This window comes from Hyla sarda, chromosome 1, assembly GCF_029499605.1.
Source record: "Hyla sarda isolate aHylSar1 chromosome 1, aHylSar1.hap1, whole genome shotgun sequence".
NCBI classification, from domain to species: domain Eukaryota; kingdom Metazoa; phylum Chordata; class Amphibia; order Anura; family Hylidae; genus Hyla; species Hyla sarda.
Window position 1 is genome coordinate 359,223,379 of NC_079189.1, and position 21,204 is coordinate 359,244,582.

The following is a 21,204-nucleotide window of genomic DNA, read 5'->3' on the forward strand; positions in this document are numbered from 1 at the left end:
TGCTACGTCCGACCTTGCTTCTGTCTACTCCCTTGTACCGCGCCTATCTTCAGCAGCCAGAGAGGTTGAGCCGTTGCTAGGGGATACGACCTGGTCACTACCGCCGCAGCAAGACCATCCCGCTTTGCGGCGGGCTCTGGTGAAAACCAGTAGTGACTTAGAACCGATCCTCTAGCACGGTCCACGCCAATCCCTCTCTGGCACAGAGGATCCACTACCTGCCAGCCGGCATCGTGACAGTAGATCCGGCCATGGATCCCGCTGAAGTTCCTCTGCCAGTTGTCGCTGACCTCACCACGGTGGTCGCCCAGCAGTCACAACAGATTGCGCAACAAGGCCAACAGCTGTCTCAACTGACTGTTATGCTACAACAGTTACTACCACAGCTCCAGCAATCATCTCCTCCGCCAGCTCCTGTACCTCCTCCGCAGCGAGTGGCCGCTTCTGGAATACGACTATCCTTGCCGGATAAATTTGATGGGGACTCTAAGTTTTGCCGTGGCTTTCTTTCCCAATGTTCATTACACTTGGAGATGATGTCGGACCAGTTCCCCACTGAAAGGTCTAAGGTGGCTTTCGTAGTCAGCCTGCTGTCTGGAAAAGCCCTGGCTTGGGCCACACCGCTCTGGGACCGCAATGACCCCGTCACTGCCTCTGTACACTCCTTCTTCTCGGAAATTCGAAGTGTCTTTGAGGAACCTGCCCGAGCCTCTTCTGCTGAGACTGCCCTGTTGAACCTGGTCCAGGGTAATTCTTCCGTTGGCGAGTATGCCGTACAGTTCCGTACCCTTGCTTCAGAATTATCCTGGAATAATGAGGCACTCTGCGCGACCTTTAAAAAAGGCCTATCCAGCAACATTAAAGATGTTCTGGCCGCACGAGAAATCCCTGCTAACCTACATGAACTCATCCATCTTGCCACTCGCATTGACATGCGTTTTTCCGAACGGCGTCAGGAGCTCCGCCAGGATATGGACTCTGTTCGCACGAGGCGTTTCTTCTCCCCGGCTCCTCTCTCCTCTGGTCCCCTGCAATCTGTTCCTGTGCCTCCCGCCGTGGAGGCTATGCAGGTCGACCGGTCTCGCCTGACACCCCAAGAGAGGACACGACGCCGCATGGAGAATCTCTGCCTGTACTGTGCTAGTACCGAACACTTCCTGAAGGATTGTCCTATCCGTCCTCCCCGCCTGGAAAGACGTACGCTGACTCCGCACAAAGATGAGACAGTCCTTGATGTCTACTCTGCTTCTCCACGTCTTACTGTGCCTGTGCGGATGTCTGCCTCTGCCTTCTCCTTCTCTGCTGTGGCCTTCTTGGACTCTGGATCTGCAGGAAATTTCATCTTAGCCTCTCTCGTCAACAGGTTCAACATCCCGGTGACCAGTCTCGCCAGACCCCTCTACATCAATTGTGTAAACAATGAAAGATTGGACTGTACTATACGTTTCCGCACGGAGCCCCTTCTAATGTGCATCGGATCTCATCACGAGAGGATTGAACTGTTGGTCCTCCCCAATTGCACTTCTGAAATCCTTCTTGGACTTCCCTGGCTTCAACTCCATTCCCCAATCCTGGATTGGTCCACTGGGGAGATCAAGGGTTGGGGGCCCTCTTGTTCCAAGGACTGCTTAAAACCGGTTCCCAGTAAACCTTGCCGTGTCCCTGTGCTTCCTCATGTAACCGGTCTCCCTAAGGCCTATATGGACTTTGCGGACGTTTTTTGCAAAAAACAAGCTGAGACTCTACCTCCTCACAGGCCTTATGATTGTCCCATTGACCTCCTCCCGGGCACTACTCCACCCCGGGGCAGAATCTATCCTCTGTCCGTCCCAGAGACTCTTGCCATGTCTGAATACGTCCAAGAAAATTTAAAAAAGGGCTTTATCCGTAAATCCTCCTCTCCTGCCGGAGCCGGATTTTTCTTTGTGTCCAAAAAAGATGGCTCTCTACGTCCTTGCATTGACTACCGCGGTCTTAATAAAATCACGGTTAAGAACCGCTACCCCCTACCCCTCATCTCTGAACTCTTTGATCGTCTCCAAGGTGCCCATATTTTTACCAAACTGGACTTAAGAGGTGCTTATAATCTCATCCGCATCAGAGAGGGGGATGAATGGAAAACGGCATTTAACACCAGAGATGGACACTTTGAGTATCTGGTCATGCCCTTTGGTCTATGCAACGCCCCTGCCGTCTTCCAAGACTTTGTTAATGAAATTTTTCGTGATCTACTATACTCCTGTGTTGTTGTATATCTGGACGATATCCTGATTTTTTCTGCCAATCTTGAAGAACACCGCCAGCATGTCCGTATGGTTCTTCAGAGACTTCGTGATAATCAACTCTATGCCAAAATAGAGAAATGTCTGTTTGAATGCCAATCTCTTCCTTTTCTAGGATACTTGGTCTCTGGCCAGGGACTACAAATGGACCCAGATAAACTCTCTGCCGTCTTAGATTGGCCACGCCCCTCCGGACTCCGTGCCATCCAACGTTTTTTGGGGTTCGCCAATTATTACAGGCAATTTATTCCACATTTTTCTACCATTGTGGCTCCTATTGTGGCTTTAACAAAAAAAAATGCCGATCCCAAGTCTTGGCCTCCTCAAGCGGAAGACGCCTTTAAACGACTCAAGTCTGCCTTTTCTTCGGCTCCCGTGCTCTCCAGACCTGACCCATCTAAACCCTTCCTATTGGAGGTTGATGCCTCCTCAGTGGGAGCTGGAGCTGTCCTTCTACAAAAAAACTCTTCCGGGCATGCTGTTACTTGTGGTTTTTTTTCCAGGACCTTCTCTCCGGCGGAGAGGAACTACTCCATCGGGGATCGAGAGCTTCTAGCCATTAAATTAGCACTTGAGGAATGGAGGCATCTGCTGGAGGGATCAAGATTTCCAGTTATTATTTACACCGATCACAAGAACCTCTCCTACCTCCAGTCTGCCCAACGGCTGAATCCTCGTCAGGCCAGGTGGTCTCTGTTCTTTGCCCGATTTAATTTTGAAATTCACTTTCGGCCTGCTGATAAAAACATTAGGGCCGATGCTCTCTCTCGTTCCTCAGATGCCTCTGAAATTGAACTCTCTCCTCAACACATCATTCCTCCTGACTGCCTGATTTCCACTTCTCCAGCCTCCATCAGGCAAACTCCTCCAGGAAAGACCTTTGTTTCTCCACGCCAACGCCTTGGGATCCTCAAATGGGGTCACTCCTCCCATCTCGCAGGTCATGCGGGCATCAAGAAATCTGTGCAACTCATCTCTCGCTTCTATTGGTGGCCGACTCTAGAGACTGATGTGGTGGACTTTGTGCGAGCCTGCACTATCTGTGCCCGGGATAAGACTCCTCGCCAGAAGCCCGCTGGTTTTCTTCATCCTCTACCTGTCCCCGAACAACCTTGGTCTCTGATTGGCATGGATTTTATTACTGACTTACCCCCATCCCATGGCAACACTGTTATTTGGGTGGTCGTTGATCGATTCTCCAAAATGGCACATTTCATCCCTCTTCCTGGTCTTCCTTCAGCGCCTCAGTTGGCTAAACAATTTTTTGTACACATTTTTCGTCTTCACGGGTTGCCTACACAGATCGTCTCGGATAGAGGCGTCCAATTTGTGTCTAAATTCTGGAGGGCTCTCTGTAAACAACTCAAGATTAAATTAAATTTTTCTTCTGCATACCATCCTCAATCCAATGGACAAGTAGAGAGAATTAACCAGATCTTGGGTGACTATTTACGACATTTTGTTTCCTCCCGCCAGGATGACTGGGCAGATCTTCTACCTTGGGCCGAATTCTCGTATAATTTCAGAATCTCTGAATCTTCCTCCAAATCTCCGTTTTTCGTGGTGTACGGCCGTCACCCTCTTCCCCCCCTCCCTACCCCCTTGCCCTCTGGTCTGCCCGCTGTGGATGAAATTTCTCGTGATCTTTCCACCATATGGAAAGAGACCCAAAATTCTCTCTTACAGGCTTCTTCTCGCATGAAGAGATTCGCAGATAAGAAAAGAAGAGCTCCTCCCATTTTTTCCCCTGGAGACAAGGTATGGCTCTCCGCTAAATATGTCCGTTTCCGTGTCCCGAGCTATAAGTTGGGACCACGCTATCTTGGTCCTTTTAAAGTTTTGTGTCAAATTAATCCTGTCTCTTACAAACTTCTTCTTCCTCCTTCTCTTCGTATCCCTAATGCCTTTCACGTCTCTCTTCTTAAACCTCTCATCCTCAACCGTTTTTCTCCTAAATCTGTTCCTCCCACTCCTGTTTCCGGCTCCTCGGACATCTTCTCTGTCAAAGAGATTTTGGCCTCTAAAAAGGTCAGGGGAAGAACTTTTTTTTTAGTGGATTGGGAGGGTTGTGGTCCAGAAGAGAGGTCCTGGGAACCTGAGGACAATATCCTGGACAAAAGTCTGATCCTCAGGTTCTCAGGCCCCAAGAAGAGGGGGAGACCCAAGGGGGGGGGTACTGTTACGCCGAGCGCTCCGGGTCCCCGCTCCTCCCCGGAGCGCTCGCTACACTTCCCTCACTGCAGCGCCCCGGTCGGTTCCACGGACCCGGGGCGCTGCGTTACCACCTCCGGCCGGGATGCGATTCGCGATGCGGGTAGCGCCCGCTCGCGATGCGCACCCCGGCTCCCGTACCTTACTCGCTCCCCGTCAGTTCTGTCCCGGCGCGCGCGGCCCCGCTCCCTAGGGCGCGCGCGCGCCGGGTCTTTGCGATTTAAAGGGCCACTGCACCGCTGATTGGTGCAGTGGTTCCAATTAGTGTTTACACCTGTGCACTTCCCTATATCACCTCACTTCCCCTTCACTCCCTCGCCGGATCTTGTTGCCCTAGTGCCAGTGAAAGCGTTCCTTGTGTGTTCCTTGCCTGTGATTCCAGACCTTCTGCCGTTGCCCCTGACTACGATCCTTGCTGCCTGCCCCGACCTTCTGCTACGTCCGACCTTGCTTCTGTCTACTCCCTTGTACCGCGCCTATCTTCAGCAGCCAGAGAGGTTGAGCCGTTGCTAGGGGATACGACCTGGTCACTACCGCCGCAGCAAGACCATCCCGCTTTGCGGCGGGCTCTGGTGAAAACCAGTAGTGACTTAGAACCGATCCTCTAGCACGGTCCACGCCAATCCCTCTCTGGCACAGAGGATCCACTACCTGCCAGCCGGCATCGTGACAGCACCCTAAATGCAAACCAAAATGAGCTCCAAAATAAGGAAGGCCGTCACACACCCTCCCATAGACTTGCATTGAGGGGGCATGGCGTGACGTTACGAGCGGGATGTGGCCATGACGTCTTGAGCCTCCGTCCCGAATCACCAGTCATCCAGCATGGAGTGAAGTGACGCAGATCAGACATCTTATATTCTATCGTTTGGATAGGGGATAAGGGGGTAAATTTATCAAAAACTGTGCAGAGGAAGAGTGGTGCAGTTGCCCATGGCCACAATCAGATTGCTTCTTTCTTTTTTATATCGATAAGTAGAGAAGAAAAAAACCTGATGTTTAGGTGCATACCGCAAGTCAAGAGAGACATCCGGATATGGATACAAACTTTAGCCAGCTTCTATTTGAAGCTGGCTAAATAAAGAAGTTTGTATCCACATCTGGATGTCCGTCTTGACTTGCGGTATGCACCTAAATATCCCAGTTTTTTCTTTTCTACATATCGATGTTCCATGATCAGCTGGGGGATCTCTAGCCTGATTCCCGGGAGGCTGCTCCGTATATATTCTGTTTATCAAACGCTGCGTAATGGTTGTGTCTGACACACAACCCGAAAAGGTGAGCACATACTCGAAACGCCCTCATCTCTGATACACCATGTTGTCCATAGGAGAAGCTCTGCTCTGTTCTTTTCTTTGCATCAGATTCTTTTTTTTTTTTTTTTTTTGTTAACGAGACCTGTGAAAAATTAAATAAGCAATCTGGTTGCCATGGGAAACTGGGCACGTTTTTTCTCTAGACAGGTTTTGATAAATCTCCCCCAAGATGTCTAGGGGCGGAGTACCCCTTTAAACATCTAAAAAGTTGTGTGTGACTTTTAAGGCATTGCCTTTTATTTCATAGTTTCTGCTCAGATATTTACCACTAGCATGGTAAAAGTAAAATGTTGTGAAACTTTCAGTAAAATGTATTTCTTGAAAATGACTAAAGTTTGTATGTTCCTTTATGAGTATTGGCAGAGCAGATTATTAGGTACACTGTATGCCAAACTTCAGAAAAGGTATGATTCTTTTATAGCAAGTAACAAGCAACTAGAAATCAGTTTTTATAAGGGTGATGAAACATTAACTGCTAAACTATGCCCTAGAGTTTCCAGTACAAGATAAAATGCTTTTAAGGAACGAAGTTAAAAAAAAAAAAAGGAACATTCCTCTGTATTTTGTTTCTCTTTACAGTTTGAAGGGTGCAAGAAAGCCTTTTCAAGACTTGAAAATCTAAAGATTCACTTACGGAGTCACACAGGAGAAAAGCCGTACCTTTGCCAGCATCCTGGCTGTCAAAAGGCTTTCAGCAATTCCAGCGATCGGGCCAAGCATCAAAGGACACACCTGGATACTGTAAGGAAAGACATAGGAAATAATAAGCTTGTTCTGCAAGAAAAGACACCCACACAGTTGCCATTTCTCTAAGCTTGTTAAAACCATTCTTCTGTAGTTCAGGTTTTCCATAACTTGCTTTCAATGCCATTTTCTGGAAGTCTTGACACTACTGTAGACTAGATCAGGCAGGGATTTAATTGTGATCCCACTGTGTTCCTCTGAACAAAATGATAGTACATTGTGACAGATACACTACATTACAGTTCCAGGTATTTATTGTGATGTTTATAAAGGTCCTTTGCAGTGTAAATATCTTGTCAATTAAAGAGGTACTCCGGTGAAAATTTTTTTTTAAAATCAACTGGTGCCAGAAAGTTAAACAGATTTGTAAATGACTTCTATTAAAAAAAAATCTTAATCCTTCCTGTACTTATTAGCTGCTGAATACTACAGCGGAAATTCTTTTCTTTTTGAAACACAGAGCTGTCTGCTGACATCATGACCACAGGGCTCTCTGCTGACATCTCTGTCCATTTTAGGAACTGCCCACAACAGCATATGTTTGCTATGGGGATTTCTTTTTACTTTGGACAGTTCCTAAAATGGACAGAGATGTCAGCAGAGAGCACTGGGCTCATGATGTCAGCAGAGAGCTCTGTGCTCCAAAAAGAAAAGAATTTCCACTGTAGTATTCAGCAGCTAATAAGTACAGGAAGAATAAAGATTTTTTAATAGAAGTAATTTACAAATCTGTTTACATTTCTGGCACCAGTTGATTAAAAAAAAAAAAAGTTTTTCACCGGAGTACCCCTTTAAGTGTGATAAAGACATCATTGACAACCAAGCAGTACACTCGCAAAAACATAGGTTATGCATCTCTTTACTCAATTATGTTTTCCCACATTGAAAGTTTAAAGGGGTACTCTGGTGGGAAACAATTTTTTGCATATCAACTGCCTCCAGAAAGTTAAACAGATTTGTAAATTACTTCTATTTAACCCTTCCAGTACTTATGAGCTGCTGTATACTACAGAGGAAGTTCTTTTCTTTGTGAATTTCCTTTCTGTCTGACACAGTGCTCTCCGCTGACACCTCTGTCCATGTCAATAACTATCCAGAGTAGGAGCAAATCCCCATAGCAAACCTCTTCTGCTCTGTACAGTTCCTGACACGGACAGAGGTGTCAGCAGAGAGCACTTTGGACAGACAGAAAAGAAATTCAAAAAGAAAAGAACTTCCTGTGAATCATAACAGCAGCTGATAAGTACTGGAAGGATTAAGATTGTTTAATAGAAGTGTTATACAAATATGTTTAACTTTCTGGCATCAGTTGATTTGAAAAAAAAAATGTTTTTCACTGGAGTACCCCTTTAAAAAAAATTCTGTTAGCTGAAATACACAAAAAATCTGCACTAAAAATCTAAATTGAAAACCACATGGATTTAGTTTTTTAGTTTTTAGTTTTTTTTCTCAACTGAATTTCAATGAAGGAAATCTGTGGTAGAAATCGGTGATATGACAGCAAAAAACAATAGAGCATGCTGTGAATTTGATAATCCGTAGCTTGTCTAGTATCCACAGAGATTTTTCAGCTGAGAGTTAAAAGCATAGTGCTTTACGTAGTTGCAACTGAAATTTTGCTACAACTGTGTGATGCGTGAATCTACCCTCTGACCTGACCCAATAATTATAGTGGGATTGGTCAAAATTTGAATATGAATGTCATATTGTCAATGTGGGATCAGGTATATTGAATTTTTAATATGCCTGATCATTTGTTGCTGTAAGAATAACATTCAGCTAACATATTGCTCATGTCTATGCCATGTTTACCACCTTGCGGGTCACCAATAGATTGTTAAAGTCCAGGCGGTCCACAGGTTACTCTGCAAAGACATTCCTCAATATCTTTTCCACATCCTCTCAATCTGCAACATCTCAGTGATCACTCAGCACTTTGTACTATTAATATATATATATATATATATATATATATATATATATATTTGAAAATGTAAATATATTAGAAAAAATTATTCTTACCTATTAAAATATCCCAATAAGAAAATAAGAAGAAACTTTATAGCTTTCAAAACTTGCACATAGTTAAGATACTAATATAACAATCTATTGAAAATACTACAAAGAAGATGGACTATTTTCTAATCCTTCACTCCCCATTACACAAGGTGATTATTGGCTGAACAGGATGACATTGCACTGTGTGATAAGGCAACAATCAGCTGACAGATGGGTAAACGCTCATTCATTAGTTGATCGGGTGGTTTTGATCTGTCAAAAAATTATTGCTTATTGGCCGCACATCTCCCCATGTAAGAGGCCGACAATGTGGCCAACAATTGACTACAGCCAAGGGCTGCTAGGGCAATCAGGCAATTATTCATGTGACCCTCCTCACACATTTCTTGAGCCTTGTAATAGACTCCTTAATGGTCTATTCACACATACAGTATTCTGTGCAGATTTGATGCGCAGGATTTTCTGCTGCAGATTTCAATATAAACTGAATGACGGAACACAGCTTGAAATCCTGTGCATCAAATCTGCGCATCAAATCTACGGAGAATACTGTACGTGTGAATAGACCCTAAACAAGCACCGATCTTCAAGACATAAACATTCCTTCAAATGCCCAATGTTCAACATCTCAACTTCTCTTGTTGGAGATTGTACTGTGTGTTTAAACAAAATCCAGTAAATATACGCTATACTTATCTTGATATATATTTTGACAGTTATACTGACACTTGTAAAGACAACCAGTCCCGTTCCCTCAAGACCATTTTCAATGAACACAACACACACTATTTTTATCAAACTGTTCTTGTCAACAGCAAATTAGTACTAGTTGGGTTTAGCCTCCAATAATATGGAAATGATGTGCGTAAAAAATTCACTAGTACACTAGTTACTAAGTTTCTTACTTATGTTGACGTATCTCCATGACTACAACCATGAGTGAAATGGTTAAACGGCTACATTCAATTACGTAATACACACAGGAGATGCTGGATCCTTAAGTAAAAGTTAATTGAATCACTCAGTATTTAGTTGATATGACAGCCTGTATCATGTATGTTCACGAAAGTGATTTATGTAACAATATTATGACCTATTTTCCTTAGTACTTTCTTTGCTGCTTGAAATCTTAATCTTCTTCCTTACTTTTTCTGTCTCTATTAGCAGGATTCTTCTCTAACCAATGTTTTCTGGCTAGTGACTGCTGTTAGACAGCTCCACTAATCTGCTGTATCTGCTTTTGCTAATCCCTCCTTGAGCAAATGATTGCTATCCTGTAAGTACCTTTGGGAATGTTCATTGATAACAAATGTGCAAGAGCAGTAACCAGTAAAGTAATGGGATTATATTTCCTTATGCTTTTTTTTGTCTAGAAACCCTATGCATGTCAAATTCCTGGATGCAGTAAGCGTTACACAGACCCAAGCTCATTACGAAAGCACGTAAAAGCTCATTCTTCCAAAGATCAGCAGGCCAGAAAAAAGGTAAGGCTGACCAAAATGTGTCTCCTATGTGGCCAGCAAGTGTTTTAGCTTCATACTACCCTGCAATAAAAAATAAAAATAAAATCTATAGAAGGCGAAGATTGAAAAAATGTAAGAGGTTGAAGAACTTTGACAAGGTAAACCAGGAAGAGGTTAAATGAACACTATCAGATCCAAAAACGTATTATATGTTGATATAGATGAAAATGAAGACCTTTTGTAATATGGTTGTTTAAAATATTTAGAATATTTAATAAATAAAATGGCTCCGGAAAATCCCTCCTCTAGGGGTTCCCATAATCAGGGCCACTAATCAGTCCTGCATTAGCTTGTCCATGAGTCATGGACAAGTGATGACTTATGGACAAGGCTGCATGAGCAGACACACCAATCACCTCCCACCACCACATAAGAGGGACACGCCCCCTTCCCAGAGAGGATTTCTAACACTGTGAGCTAACAAAGAGGTATTTTTATAATAAACTAGCTGAATACCCGGCGTTGCCCGGTTTTTCCTTCTTAATCCTTGTTGGGGAGGAAAATAAACAAAGGAGGAAGCTTTTGACTTCATATCCCGTCCTCATATATTGTTGTCATATCCCGACCTCCTATCCCAACCTCCTATCCTGACCTCCTATCCCGACCTCCTATCCCGACCTCCTATTCCGACCTCCTATCCCGACTTCCTATCCCGACCTCCTATCTTGACCTCCTATCTTGACCTCCTATCTCGACCTCCTATCTCGACCTCCTATCTTGACCTCCTATCCCGTCCTCCTATCCCGTCCTCCTATCTCGATCTCCTATCTCGACCTCCTATCTCGACCTCCTATCTCGACCTCCTATCCCGACCTCCCATCCCGACCTCCCATCCCGACCTGTAATATGTGTACCAGGTATTGAAATATCTCCAGCCGTACGAAAGTTATGTGGGAACATACTTTTTCCATTGATTTGCATGGAAAAACCCCTACCCTCACAAATGGGGGTAGTTAAGGGTAAAATTTACTATCCTATATTTTAAGTGGATAGTAACATGTGACCAAGTATTATCGAAATATCTCCAGCCGTTTGGAAGTTATGCAGTAACATATATTTCCTATAGACTTGTATGGGACTTTAAACATAAACCCCGGCCCTGGCAAATGGGGGGTGGGTAAGGGTTAAATCACCTATCCTATGTTTGTTGTTGACATATAAGTAACATGTGTGCCAAGTTTCATGTTAATATCTTTAGCTGTTTGGACGTGATGCTAGAACATACACACATACATACATACACACATATATGTATAGTTTTATATATATAGATATAGGTGATAGAGGCATAAAAATTACATGTATATGGTCAGGATTAGGTACTGAGTAACATACTTTTTTTGTGGGATCTGATAGGTACACTTTAAAGATCCTTGGGAGGGAAAATCAGCAATCAATGAATGTTTTTTGTGAAAGGTAGTAAAATGATGAATATCCTCTCATTTCTAAGTCTGTGTTTTTACTTTATTTGAAGAAATACTAGTTAGCTTTAGTATGCCTTATGGCATCAATAACTAAGGCCATAGGCACATGACCATAATACAGCAGTTTAATATAAAACTGTAAAATTGACCACTTTTAGGTGGATGTGGCCTCGACTGTACCCCTGATAACCAATGGAGATTTTAGCTTCCATTGAAGTAAATTCAACATATTTTAAGCCTACATGGAACATTGTCAAGACTAATGGCCATATAGACCTGAAATATATCGGCATCAGAAACTTCTTTGGTTGTTTGTTGGATATGTGGTTTCCTGAACATTCATGCATTCAGTAAAGCTAGACTTTTCTTGAACGTCTCCTGTATCTTTGCATTCCTTCAGTTTCATATGGAGGTGTAACTAAGTTTTTAATTTGCAAATTCTTGACAAATCTCATAGAAATAAAGTCTCTACATACTTCATCGGATGCCACATCTATATAGTTATACTGCCCTAGAGAGGGCTATGCGCTGCCATAGCACTGTGCGTGCATGAGTCCTTATGGAGTACTTCCATCTTATTGTACATACATATTAAGAGTGTTCAGACTAGAGATGAGCGAACTTACAGTAAATTTGATTTGTCACGAACTTCTCGGCTCGGCAGTTGATGACTTATCCTGCATAAATAAGTTCAGCTTTCAGGTGCTCCGGTGGGCTGGAAAAGGTGTATACAGTCCTAGGAAAGATTCTCCTTGGACTGTATCCACCTTTTCCAGCCCACCGGAGCACCTGAAAGCTGAACTCATTTGTGCAGGACAACTGCTGAGCCGAGAAGTTCGTGACGAATCGAATTTACTGTAAGTTCGCTCATCTCTAGTTCAGACAATTACTAAGCACATTCACATTTTTTCAAGGGTTGACTGTTATGTAACTCAACTTACTGTATTACTATGGTAAAATAAGACTGGTATCTAATAGCAAGCAGTGCTGTTCTATTTAATCGTATTTAACTGACTTATACCTGGTTGTTAGCTCACATCAAGCTTTGGAATTTGAAATATTTCCAGGCAATAATAATAAAAAAAAGTAAGAAACATTAAACCTTTTAGGATAGAATGAAGATTATGTATGGCTTTAATTAAATTTGAAAATTGGCATAAGGTCACAAAAGGGTTTTACACAACAAAATGTGAATTCTTAAAAAAAATAACCATAAAAATTCCAAGGTGATAAAGGAACAGAGAAATAAATAGCTGCACCCGTGGGGGACTGTTGTGTTGAAAGGATTGAACCCTTTGGCTGTCACAGCCTGTTAGTCATGGACTCACTTAATAAGTCCTGCATATAATCTTTTCTAAAAGATCCCAAAACAGTCAACGACATTTGTTTTGCAAAGTACAGCAGAGTAAAGAAATAACTACTTAAGATTGAAAAGCATTACAAAAATATAAATACATCCATTTCCTGGTCAGGTTACAGTGTTTCTGAGAGTTTAAGTAACATAAACTATGTAACGGCAACACTGAAGGACAGGATGAGAACACGTTCTAGGTCGCCACATTACATGCTGTGAATGTATATAGACATCTGTAAGCAGGGGCATTGTTAGAACTTCAGGGGAACACATTCCGGGTAAGGTTGGCATGTTCTTGACTCTTCTCAAACAGTATTTGGCAGTGTCTGTTGAAGGTATACCTGGGGGAAATTCTCTGACGTATACCCATGACAGATGCCACTCAGTGTCACCTATCATATATAGGTTCTCATGTTTTAAAAAAACATATACACTGGGATGTACATTTTTAAGGGACAGTATACTGTTTTATGCAGTGAAGCAGCCTGCACTATTCCATACCGCAAATACTGTAAATGTAAAACTAACACAAATCATCCGACACAAGTGGCAATCCTTTGGCATTCATTGGGTAACGCGAGTTCATGGATACATATGTCATACACAGCTCATACAACACATGTTCTGGTAACACAGAGTGAAAAAAAACCTTATTGTCATTACTTAAAGGGGACCTGTGGGCATAAATCAGGTTCAGCCTGGTGTGAATTTGCTGTTTAAGAGGCACGAATCAGTGTTACTCCGAGCGCTCCGGGTCCCCGCTCCTCCCCGGAGCGCTCGCTACACTCTCGCTACTGCAGCGCTCCGGTCAGATCCACTGACCCGGTGCGCTGCGATACCGCCTCCAGCCGGGATGCGATTCGCGATGCGGGTGGCGCCCGCTCACGATGCGCACCCCGGCTCCCGTACCTGACTCGCTCTCCGTCGGTCCTGTCCCGGCGCGCGCGGCCCCGCTCCCTAGGGCGCGCGCGCGCCGGGTCTCTGCGATTTAAAGGGCCACTGCGCCGCTGATTGGCGCAGTGGTTCTAATTAGTGTGTTCACCTGTGCACTCCCTCGCCGGATCTTGTTGCCATTGTGCCAGTGAAAGCATTTCCTTGTGTGTTCCTAGCCTGTGTTCCAGACCTCCTGCCGTTGCCCCTGACTACAATCCTTGCTGCCTGCCCCGACCTTCTGCTACGTCCGACCTTGCTTCTGTCTACTCCCTTGTACCGCGCCTATCTTCAGCAGTCAGAGAGGTTGAGCCGTTGCTAGTGGATACGACCTGGTCACTACCGCCGCAGCAAGACCATCCCGCTTTGCGGCGGGCTCTGGTGAAAACCAGTAGTGACTTAGAACCGGTCCACTAGCACGGTCCACGCCAATCCCTCTCTGGCACAGAGGATCCACCTCCTGCCAGCCGGCATCGTGACAGTAGATCCGGCCATGGATCCCGCTGAAGTTCCTCTGCCAGTTGTCGCCGACCTCACCACGGTGGTCGCCCAGCAGTCACAACAGATAGCGCAACAAGGCCACCAGCTGTCTCAACTGACCGTGATGCTACAGCAGCTACTACCACAGCTTCAGCAATCATCTCCTCCGCCAGCTCCTGCACCTCCTCCGCAGCGAGTGGCCGCTTCAGGCCTACGACTATCCTTGCCGGATAAATTTGATGGGGACTCTAAATTTTGCCGTGGCTTTCTTTCCCAATGTTCCCTGCACTTGGAGATGATGTCGGACCAGTTTCCTACTGAAAGGTCTAAGGTGGCTTTCGTAGTCAGCCTTCTGTCTGGAAAAGCTCTGTCATGGGCCACACCGCTCTGGGACCGCAATGACCCCGTCACTGCCTCTGTACACTCCTTCTTCTCGGAAATTCGAAGTGTCTTTGAGGAACCTGCCCGAGCCTCTTCTGCTGAGACTGCCCTGTTGAACCTGGTCCAGGGTAATTCTTCCGTTGGCGAGTACGCCGTACAATTCCGTACTCTTGCTTCAGAACTATCCTGGAATAATGAGGCCCTCTGCGCGACCTTTAAAAAAGGCCTATCCAGCAACATTAAAGATGTTCTGGCCGCACGAGAAATCCCTGCTAACCTACATGAACTCATTCATCTAGCCACTCGCATTGACATGCGTTTTTCCGAAAGGCGTCAGGAGCTCCGCCAGGATATGGACTTTGTTCGCACGAGGCGTTTTTTCTCCCCGGCTCCTCTCTCCTCTGGTCCCCTGCAATCCGTTCCTGTGCCTCCCGCCGTGGAGGCTATGCAGGTCGACCGGTCTCGCCTGACACCTCAAGAGAGGACACGACGCCGCATGGAGAATCTCTGCCTGTACTGTGCCGGTACCGAACACTTCCTGAAGGATTGTCCTATCCGTCCTCCCCGCCTGGAAAGACGTACGCTGCCTCCGCACAAAGGTGAGACAGTCCTTGATGTCAACTCTGCTTCTCCACGTCTTACTGTGCCTGTGCGGATATCTGCCTCTACCTTCTCCTTCTCTACTATGGCCTTCTTGGATTCCGGATCTGCAGGAAATTTTATTTTGGCCTCTCTCGTCAACAGGTTCAACATCCCGGTGACCAGTCTCGCCAGACCCCTCTACATCAATTGTGTTAACAATGAAAGATTGGACTGTACCATACGTTTCCGCACGGAGCCCCTCCTAATGTGCATCGGACCTCATCACTTCCGAAATTCTCCTTGGACTACCCTGGCTTCAACACCATTCCCCAACCCTGGATTGGTCCACTGGGGAGATCAAGAGTTGGGGCCCCTCTTGTTTCAAGTACTGCCTTAAACCGGTTCCCAGTACTCCTTGCCGTGACTCTGTGGTTCCCCCTGTAACCGGTCTCCCTAAGGCCTATATGGACTTTGCGGATGTTTTTTGCAAAAAACAAGCTGAGACTCTACCTCCTCACAGGCCTTATGACTGTCCTATTGACCTCCTCCCGGGCACTACTCCACCCCGGGGCAGAATTTATCCTCTCTCTGCCCCAGAGACTCTTGCTATGTCTGAGTACATCCAGGAAAATTTAAAAAAGGGCTTTATCCGCAAATCCTCCTCTCCTGCCGGAGCCGGATTTTTCTTTGTGTCCAAAAAAGATGGCTCCCTACGTCCTTGCATTGACTACCGCGGTCTTAATAAAATCACGGTAAAGAACCGCTACCCCCTACCTCTCATCTCTGAACTCTTTGATCGCCTCCAAGGTGCCCACATCTTTACCAAACTGGACTTAAGAGGTGCTTATAATCTCATCCGCATCAGAGAGGGGGATGAATGGAAAACGGCATTTAACACTAGAGATGGACACTTTGAGTATCTGGTCATGCCCTTTGGCCTGTGCAACGCCCCTGCCGTCTTCCAAGACTTTGTTAATGAAATTTTTCGTGATCTCTTATACTCCTGTGTTGTTGTATATCTGGACGATATCCTGATTTTTTCTGCCAATCTAGAAGAACACCGCCAGCATGTCCGTATGGTTCTTCAGAGACTTCGTGACAATCAACTTTATGCCAAAATGGAGAAATGTCTGTTTGAATGCCAATCTCTTCCTTTCCTAGGATACTTGGTCTCTGGCCAGGGACTACAAATGGATCCAGACAAACTCTCTGCCGTCTTAGATTGGCCACGCCCCTCCGGACTCCGTGCTATCCAACGTTTTTTGGGGTTCGCCAATTATTACAGACAATTTATTCCACATTTTTCCACCATTGTGGCTCCTATCGTGGCTTTAACCAAAAAGAATGCCAATCCTAAGTCATGGCCTCCTCAAGCGGAAGACGCCTTTAAACAGCTCAAGTCTGCCTTTTCTTCGGCTCCCGTGCTCTCCAGACCTGACCCATCTAAACCCTTCCTATTGGAGGTTGATGCCTCCTCAGTAGGAGCTGGAGCGGTCCTTCTACAAAAAAATTCTTCCGGGCATGCTGTTACTTGTGGTTTTTTTTCTAGGACCTTCTCTCCGGCGGAGAGGAACTACTCCATCGGGGATCGAGAGCTTCTAGCCATTAAATTAGCACTTGAGGAATGGAGGCATCTGCTGGAGGGATCAAGATTTCCAGTTATTATTTACACCGATCACAAGAACCTCTCCTATCTCCAGTCTGCCCAACGGCTGAATCCTCGCCAGGCCAGGTGGTCTCTGTTCTTTGCCCGATTTAATTTTGAAATTCACTTTCGGCCTGCCGATAAGAACATTAGGGCCGATGCTCTCTCTCGTTCCTCGGATGCCTCGGAAGTAGAGCTCTCTCCGCAACACATCATTCCTCCTGACTGCCTGATCTCCACTTCTCCAGCCTCCATCAGGCAAACTCCTCCAGGGAAGACCTTCGTCTCTCCACGCCAACGCCTCGGAATCCTCAAATGGGGTCACTCCTCCCATCTCGCAGGTCATGCGGGCATCAAGAAATCCGTGCAACTCATCTCTCGTTTCTATTGGTGGCCGACTCTGGAGACGGATGTCGTGGATTTTGTGCGAGCCTGCACTGTCTGTGCCCGGGATAAGACTCCTCGCCAGAAGCCCGCTGGTCTTCTTCATCCTCTGCCTGTCCCCGAACAGCCTTGGTCTCTGATTGGTATGGACTTTATTACAGACTTACCCCCATCCCGTGGCAACACTGTTGTTTGGGTGGTCGTTGATCGATTCTCCAAAATGGCACATTTCATCCCTCTTCCTGGTCTTCCTTCAGCGCCTCAGTTGGCAAAACAATTTTTTGTACACATTTTTCGTCTTCACGGGTTGCCCACGCAGATCGTCTCGGATAGAGGCGTCCAATTCGTGTCAAAATTCTGGAGGGCTCTCTGTAAACAACTCAAGATTAAATTAAACTTTTCTTCTGCATATCATCCTCAATCCAATGGGCAAGTAGAAAGAATTAACCAGGTCTTGGGTGATTATTTACGGCATTTTGTTTCCTCCCGCCAGGATGACTGGGCAGATCTTCTACCATGGGCCGAATTCTCGTATAACTTCAGAGTCTCTGAATCTTCCTCCAAATCCCCATTTTTCGTGGTGTACGGCCGTCACCCTCTTCCCCCCCTCCCTACTCCCTTGCCCTCTGGTTTGCCCGCTGTGGATGAAATATCTCGTGATCTTTCCACCATATGGAAAGAGACCCAAAATTCTCTCTTACAGGCTTCATCACGCATGAAGAAGTTTGCTGATAAAAAAAGAAGAGCTCCCCCCATTTTTTCTCCTGGAGACAAGGTATGGCTCTCCGCTAAATATGTCCGCTTCCGTGTCCCTAGCTACAAATTGGGACCACGCTATCTTGGTCCTTTCAAAATTTTGTGCCAGATTAATCCTGTCTCTTACAAACTTCTTCTTCCTCCTTCTCTTCGTATTCCTAATGCCTTTCACGTTTCTCTTCTTAAACCACTCATCATCAACCGTTTCTCTCCCAAACTTGTTTCTCCCACTCCTGTTTCCGGCTCCTCGGACATCTTCTCCGTAAAGGAGATACTGGCCTCCAAGAAGGTCAGAGGGAAAACTTTTTTTTTAGTCGATTGGGAGGGTTGTGGTCCTGAAGAGAGATCCTGGGAACCTGAGGACAATATCCTAGACAAAAGTCTGCTCCTCAGGTTCTCAGGCTCTAAGAAGAGGGGGAGACCCAAGGGGGGGAGTACTGTTACGCCGAGCGCTCCGGGTCCCCGCTCCTCCCCGGAGCGCTCGCTACACTCTCGCTACTGCAGCGCTCCGGTCAGATCCACTGACCCGGTGCGCTGCGATACCGCCTCCAGCCGGGATGCGATTCGCGATGCGGGTGGCGCCCGCTCGCGATGCGCACCCCGGCTCCCGTACCTGACTCGCTCTCCGTCGGTCCTGTCCCGGCGCGCGCGGCCCCGCTCCCTAGGGCGCGCGCGCGCCGGGTCTCTGCGATTTAAAGGGCCACTGCGCCGCTGATTGGCGCAGTGGTTCTAATTAGTGTGTTCACCTGTGCACTCCCTCGCCGGATCTTGTTGCCATTGTGCCAGTGAAAGCGTTTCCTTGTGTGTTCCTAGCCTGTGTTCCAGACCTCCTGCCGTTGCCCCTGACTACGATCCTTGCTGCCTGCCCCGACCTTCTGCTACGTCCGACCTTGCTTCTGTCTACTCCCTTGTACCGCGCCTATCTTCAGCAGTCAGAGAGGTTGAGCCGTTGCTAGTGGATACGACCTGGTCACTACCGCCGCAGCAAGACCATCCCGCTTTGCGACGGGCTCTGGTGAAAACCAGTAGTGACTTAGAACCGGTCCACTAGCACGGTCCACGCCAATCCCTCTCTGGCACAGAGGATCCACCTCCTGCCAGCCGGCATCGTGACAATCAGACTCGGGGGGGGGGGGGGTACAATTAGGTTAAGGGGGTGTGAATCAGGTTCTGGGAATGTGAATATGAGGCTGTGGGGCATAACATTAGGCTCAGGGGGTTGTAAATATGAGGCTTAGGGTCCAATTTAAAGGGGGTTTTGAATCTGAGGCTGAGTTAACATAAACCAGTCTCAGGGTATGTGAAATATATGTCTCAGGGGGTGCCATTCAGGCTCATTTATCACATCCTTTTTAAAATAAAGTTTCAAACTATCTGACTATGAAGGGAAAAGTATATGTAGTCAACCAAATCGTGAAATCCCTGTAAAATAATGGGTACCAGAAAGGCAAACCAACAATATAAGTGTTGAAATCAGCGTATCCAAGACTACAAAATAATATAAAAAGATTTTTTCTCATTCTGACCATGGGTCCTCTTTAGAAACACACAGCTAATTTCTTCCAAAAACAGCTCCACATCTGTCCCCAGGTTGTGTGTGGTGTTGCAGCCCAGTTTCATTGACACAGGTTTTTGAAAATGTGGCATCCAGCTAAAATAGTCACAAAACTTGCAAGTTCTGGACCTCAGAAAACTTGCAACTGTTTATTTTTTTTTAGATTGTTTACTAGCCTACACAGTCCCTTACTGTATTGTCTGTGTAAACAATGCAAGTAGGGTGTGTGTACTTTCTGATAACTAAAATGAATGGGAGCTAATGGGCAGAAAAATGCAATAGACTAGTGTTTACACCCCCCTTCCCCAAATACCAGGTAGTGACAAGGGAGAGCCCCAACGTGTCTGCATATATCACTAGCTTGCCTTATGTAGGCCTTTAACGGCACAACAGAGGTAAAACGGTATGACTAATGTTAGCTATTTCGACCAAAACACATCACTTGTAACTTCACGTTCTGTATATGTCGGGTTTACCTTAAAGAGAAGCTTTTAATCTGAAGAACTGTGCTGGGCATTTTCCTCTGTTTTCTACATTACATGTCTACACTGGTCCATGCTACAGCTGGGCGCATGTGGGGTGAGCGGATTTTCAACAGAGGTACTAGAGATGAGCAAATTTTTGAAAAATTCGATTCGGACGATTCGCTAAATAAAATAAAATAAATATTGATTCGATCCAAATAAATTCTCGGCGAATTTTTATTAGTAATGTATTTTAATAATGTGTTTAATAAAGTGTGTGTGTTTCACTTTTTTTTCTAATTTTTTTTTTACATTTTTTAGGCAGTACTACTTCTCCCACCATGGAACAGACTGTTCCATGATGGGAGTAGTAGTAAATGTGCTAATAGACAGATCGCCCGGGGTGTCACTCCTGATACCCGCTGCGATCGTCCTGTATAATGTATAGATGTGGGCAGCTTTCTTAAATCTAGATAGGATGATCGCAGTGGGTGTCAGGAGTGATACCTGCTGTAATCTGTCCTTAACTGCAGGTACTACTGCTCCCAACATGGAGCAAACTCTGCTCCATGCTGGGAGCTGTAGTACCTGCATTAATAGACAGATCGCAGCGGGTGTCACTTCTGACACCCGATTCAATCGTCCTGTATAACGTATAGATGCGGGCGGCTGGCCACTCTTCTCTGGTCCCACTATAGTATGAGTATATGCCGTATATATACCTATTATTCATATTTCCCGCAGAGAGCTGTGCGTGGTTGGAACCATCTGGCCAATCACAGCTCTCTGCGGGAAATATAAATAAGTGATGTGAATTTGATTCACATCACTGGCCGGCCAGAGTATAGTGCAGAGATGCGAGCGCAGGAGAAAGCCGCTCAATCTCTGAAATAGATAGGATGATCGCATCGGATGTAAGGAATGATACCTGCTGTGATCTGCCTATTAGTACAGGTACTACAGCTTCCATCATGGAACAGTCTGTTCCATGCTGGAAGTAGTAGTACTACCTTAAAATGTCAAAAATAGGGAGAAAAAAAGTGAAACACACATACATACACACTTTATTAAACACAATATTAAAATACATTACTAATAAAAAAAAATGTTAAGCATTTATTTCTACATATTTATTATTGTCGGCTACATTTTTA

At 45.6% G+C, this 21,204-nt stretch overlaps 1 protein-coding gene across 6 annotated transcripts in view; it reads left to right on the forward strand.

Annotated features, from left to right (window-relative positions):
• The window catches only part of GLIS3 (GLIS family zinc finger 3), a 417,907-nt gene that overhangs the window by 270,145 nt on the left and 126,558 nt on the right, over nt 1-21,204 (forward strand). For all 6 annotated transcript variants that reach the window (XM_056522352.1, XM_056522361.1, XM_056522346.1 and 3 more), the window contains 2 exons: nt 6,389-6,550; nt 9,946-10,056. In XM_056522352.1, coding sequence (XP_056378327.1) covers nt 6,389-6,550; nt 9,946-10,056 — 273 coding nt within the window. The remainder of the gene's footprint in view (nt 1-6,388; nt 6,551-9,945; nt 10,057-21,204) is intronic.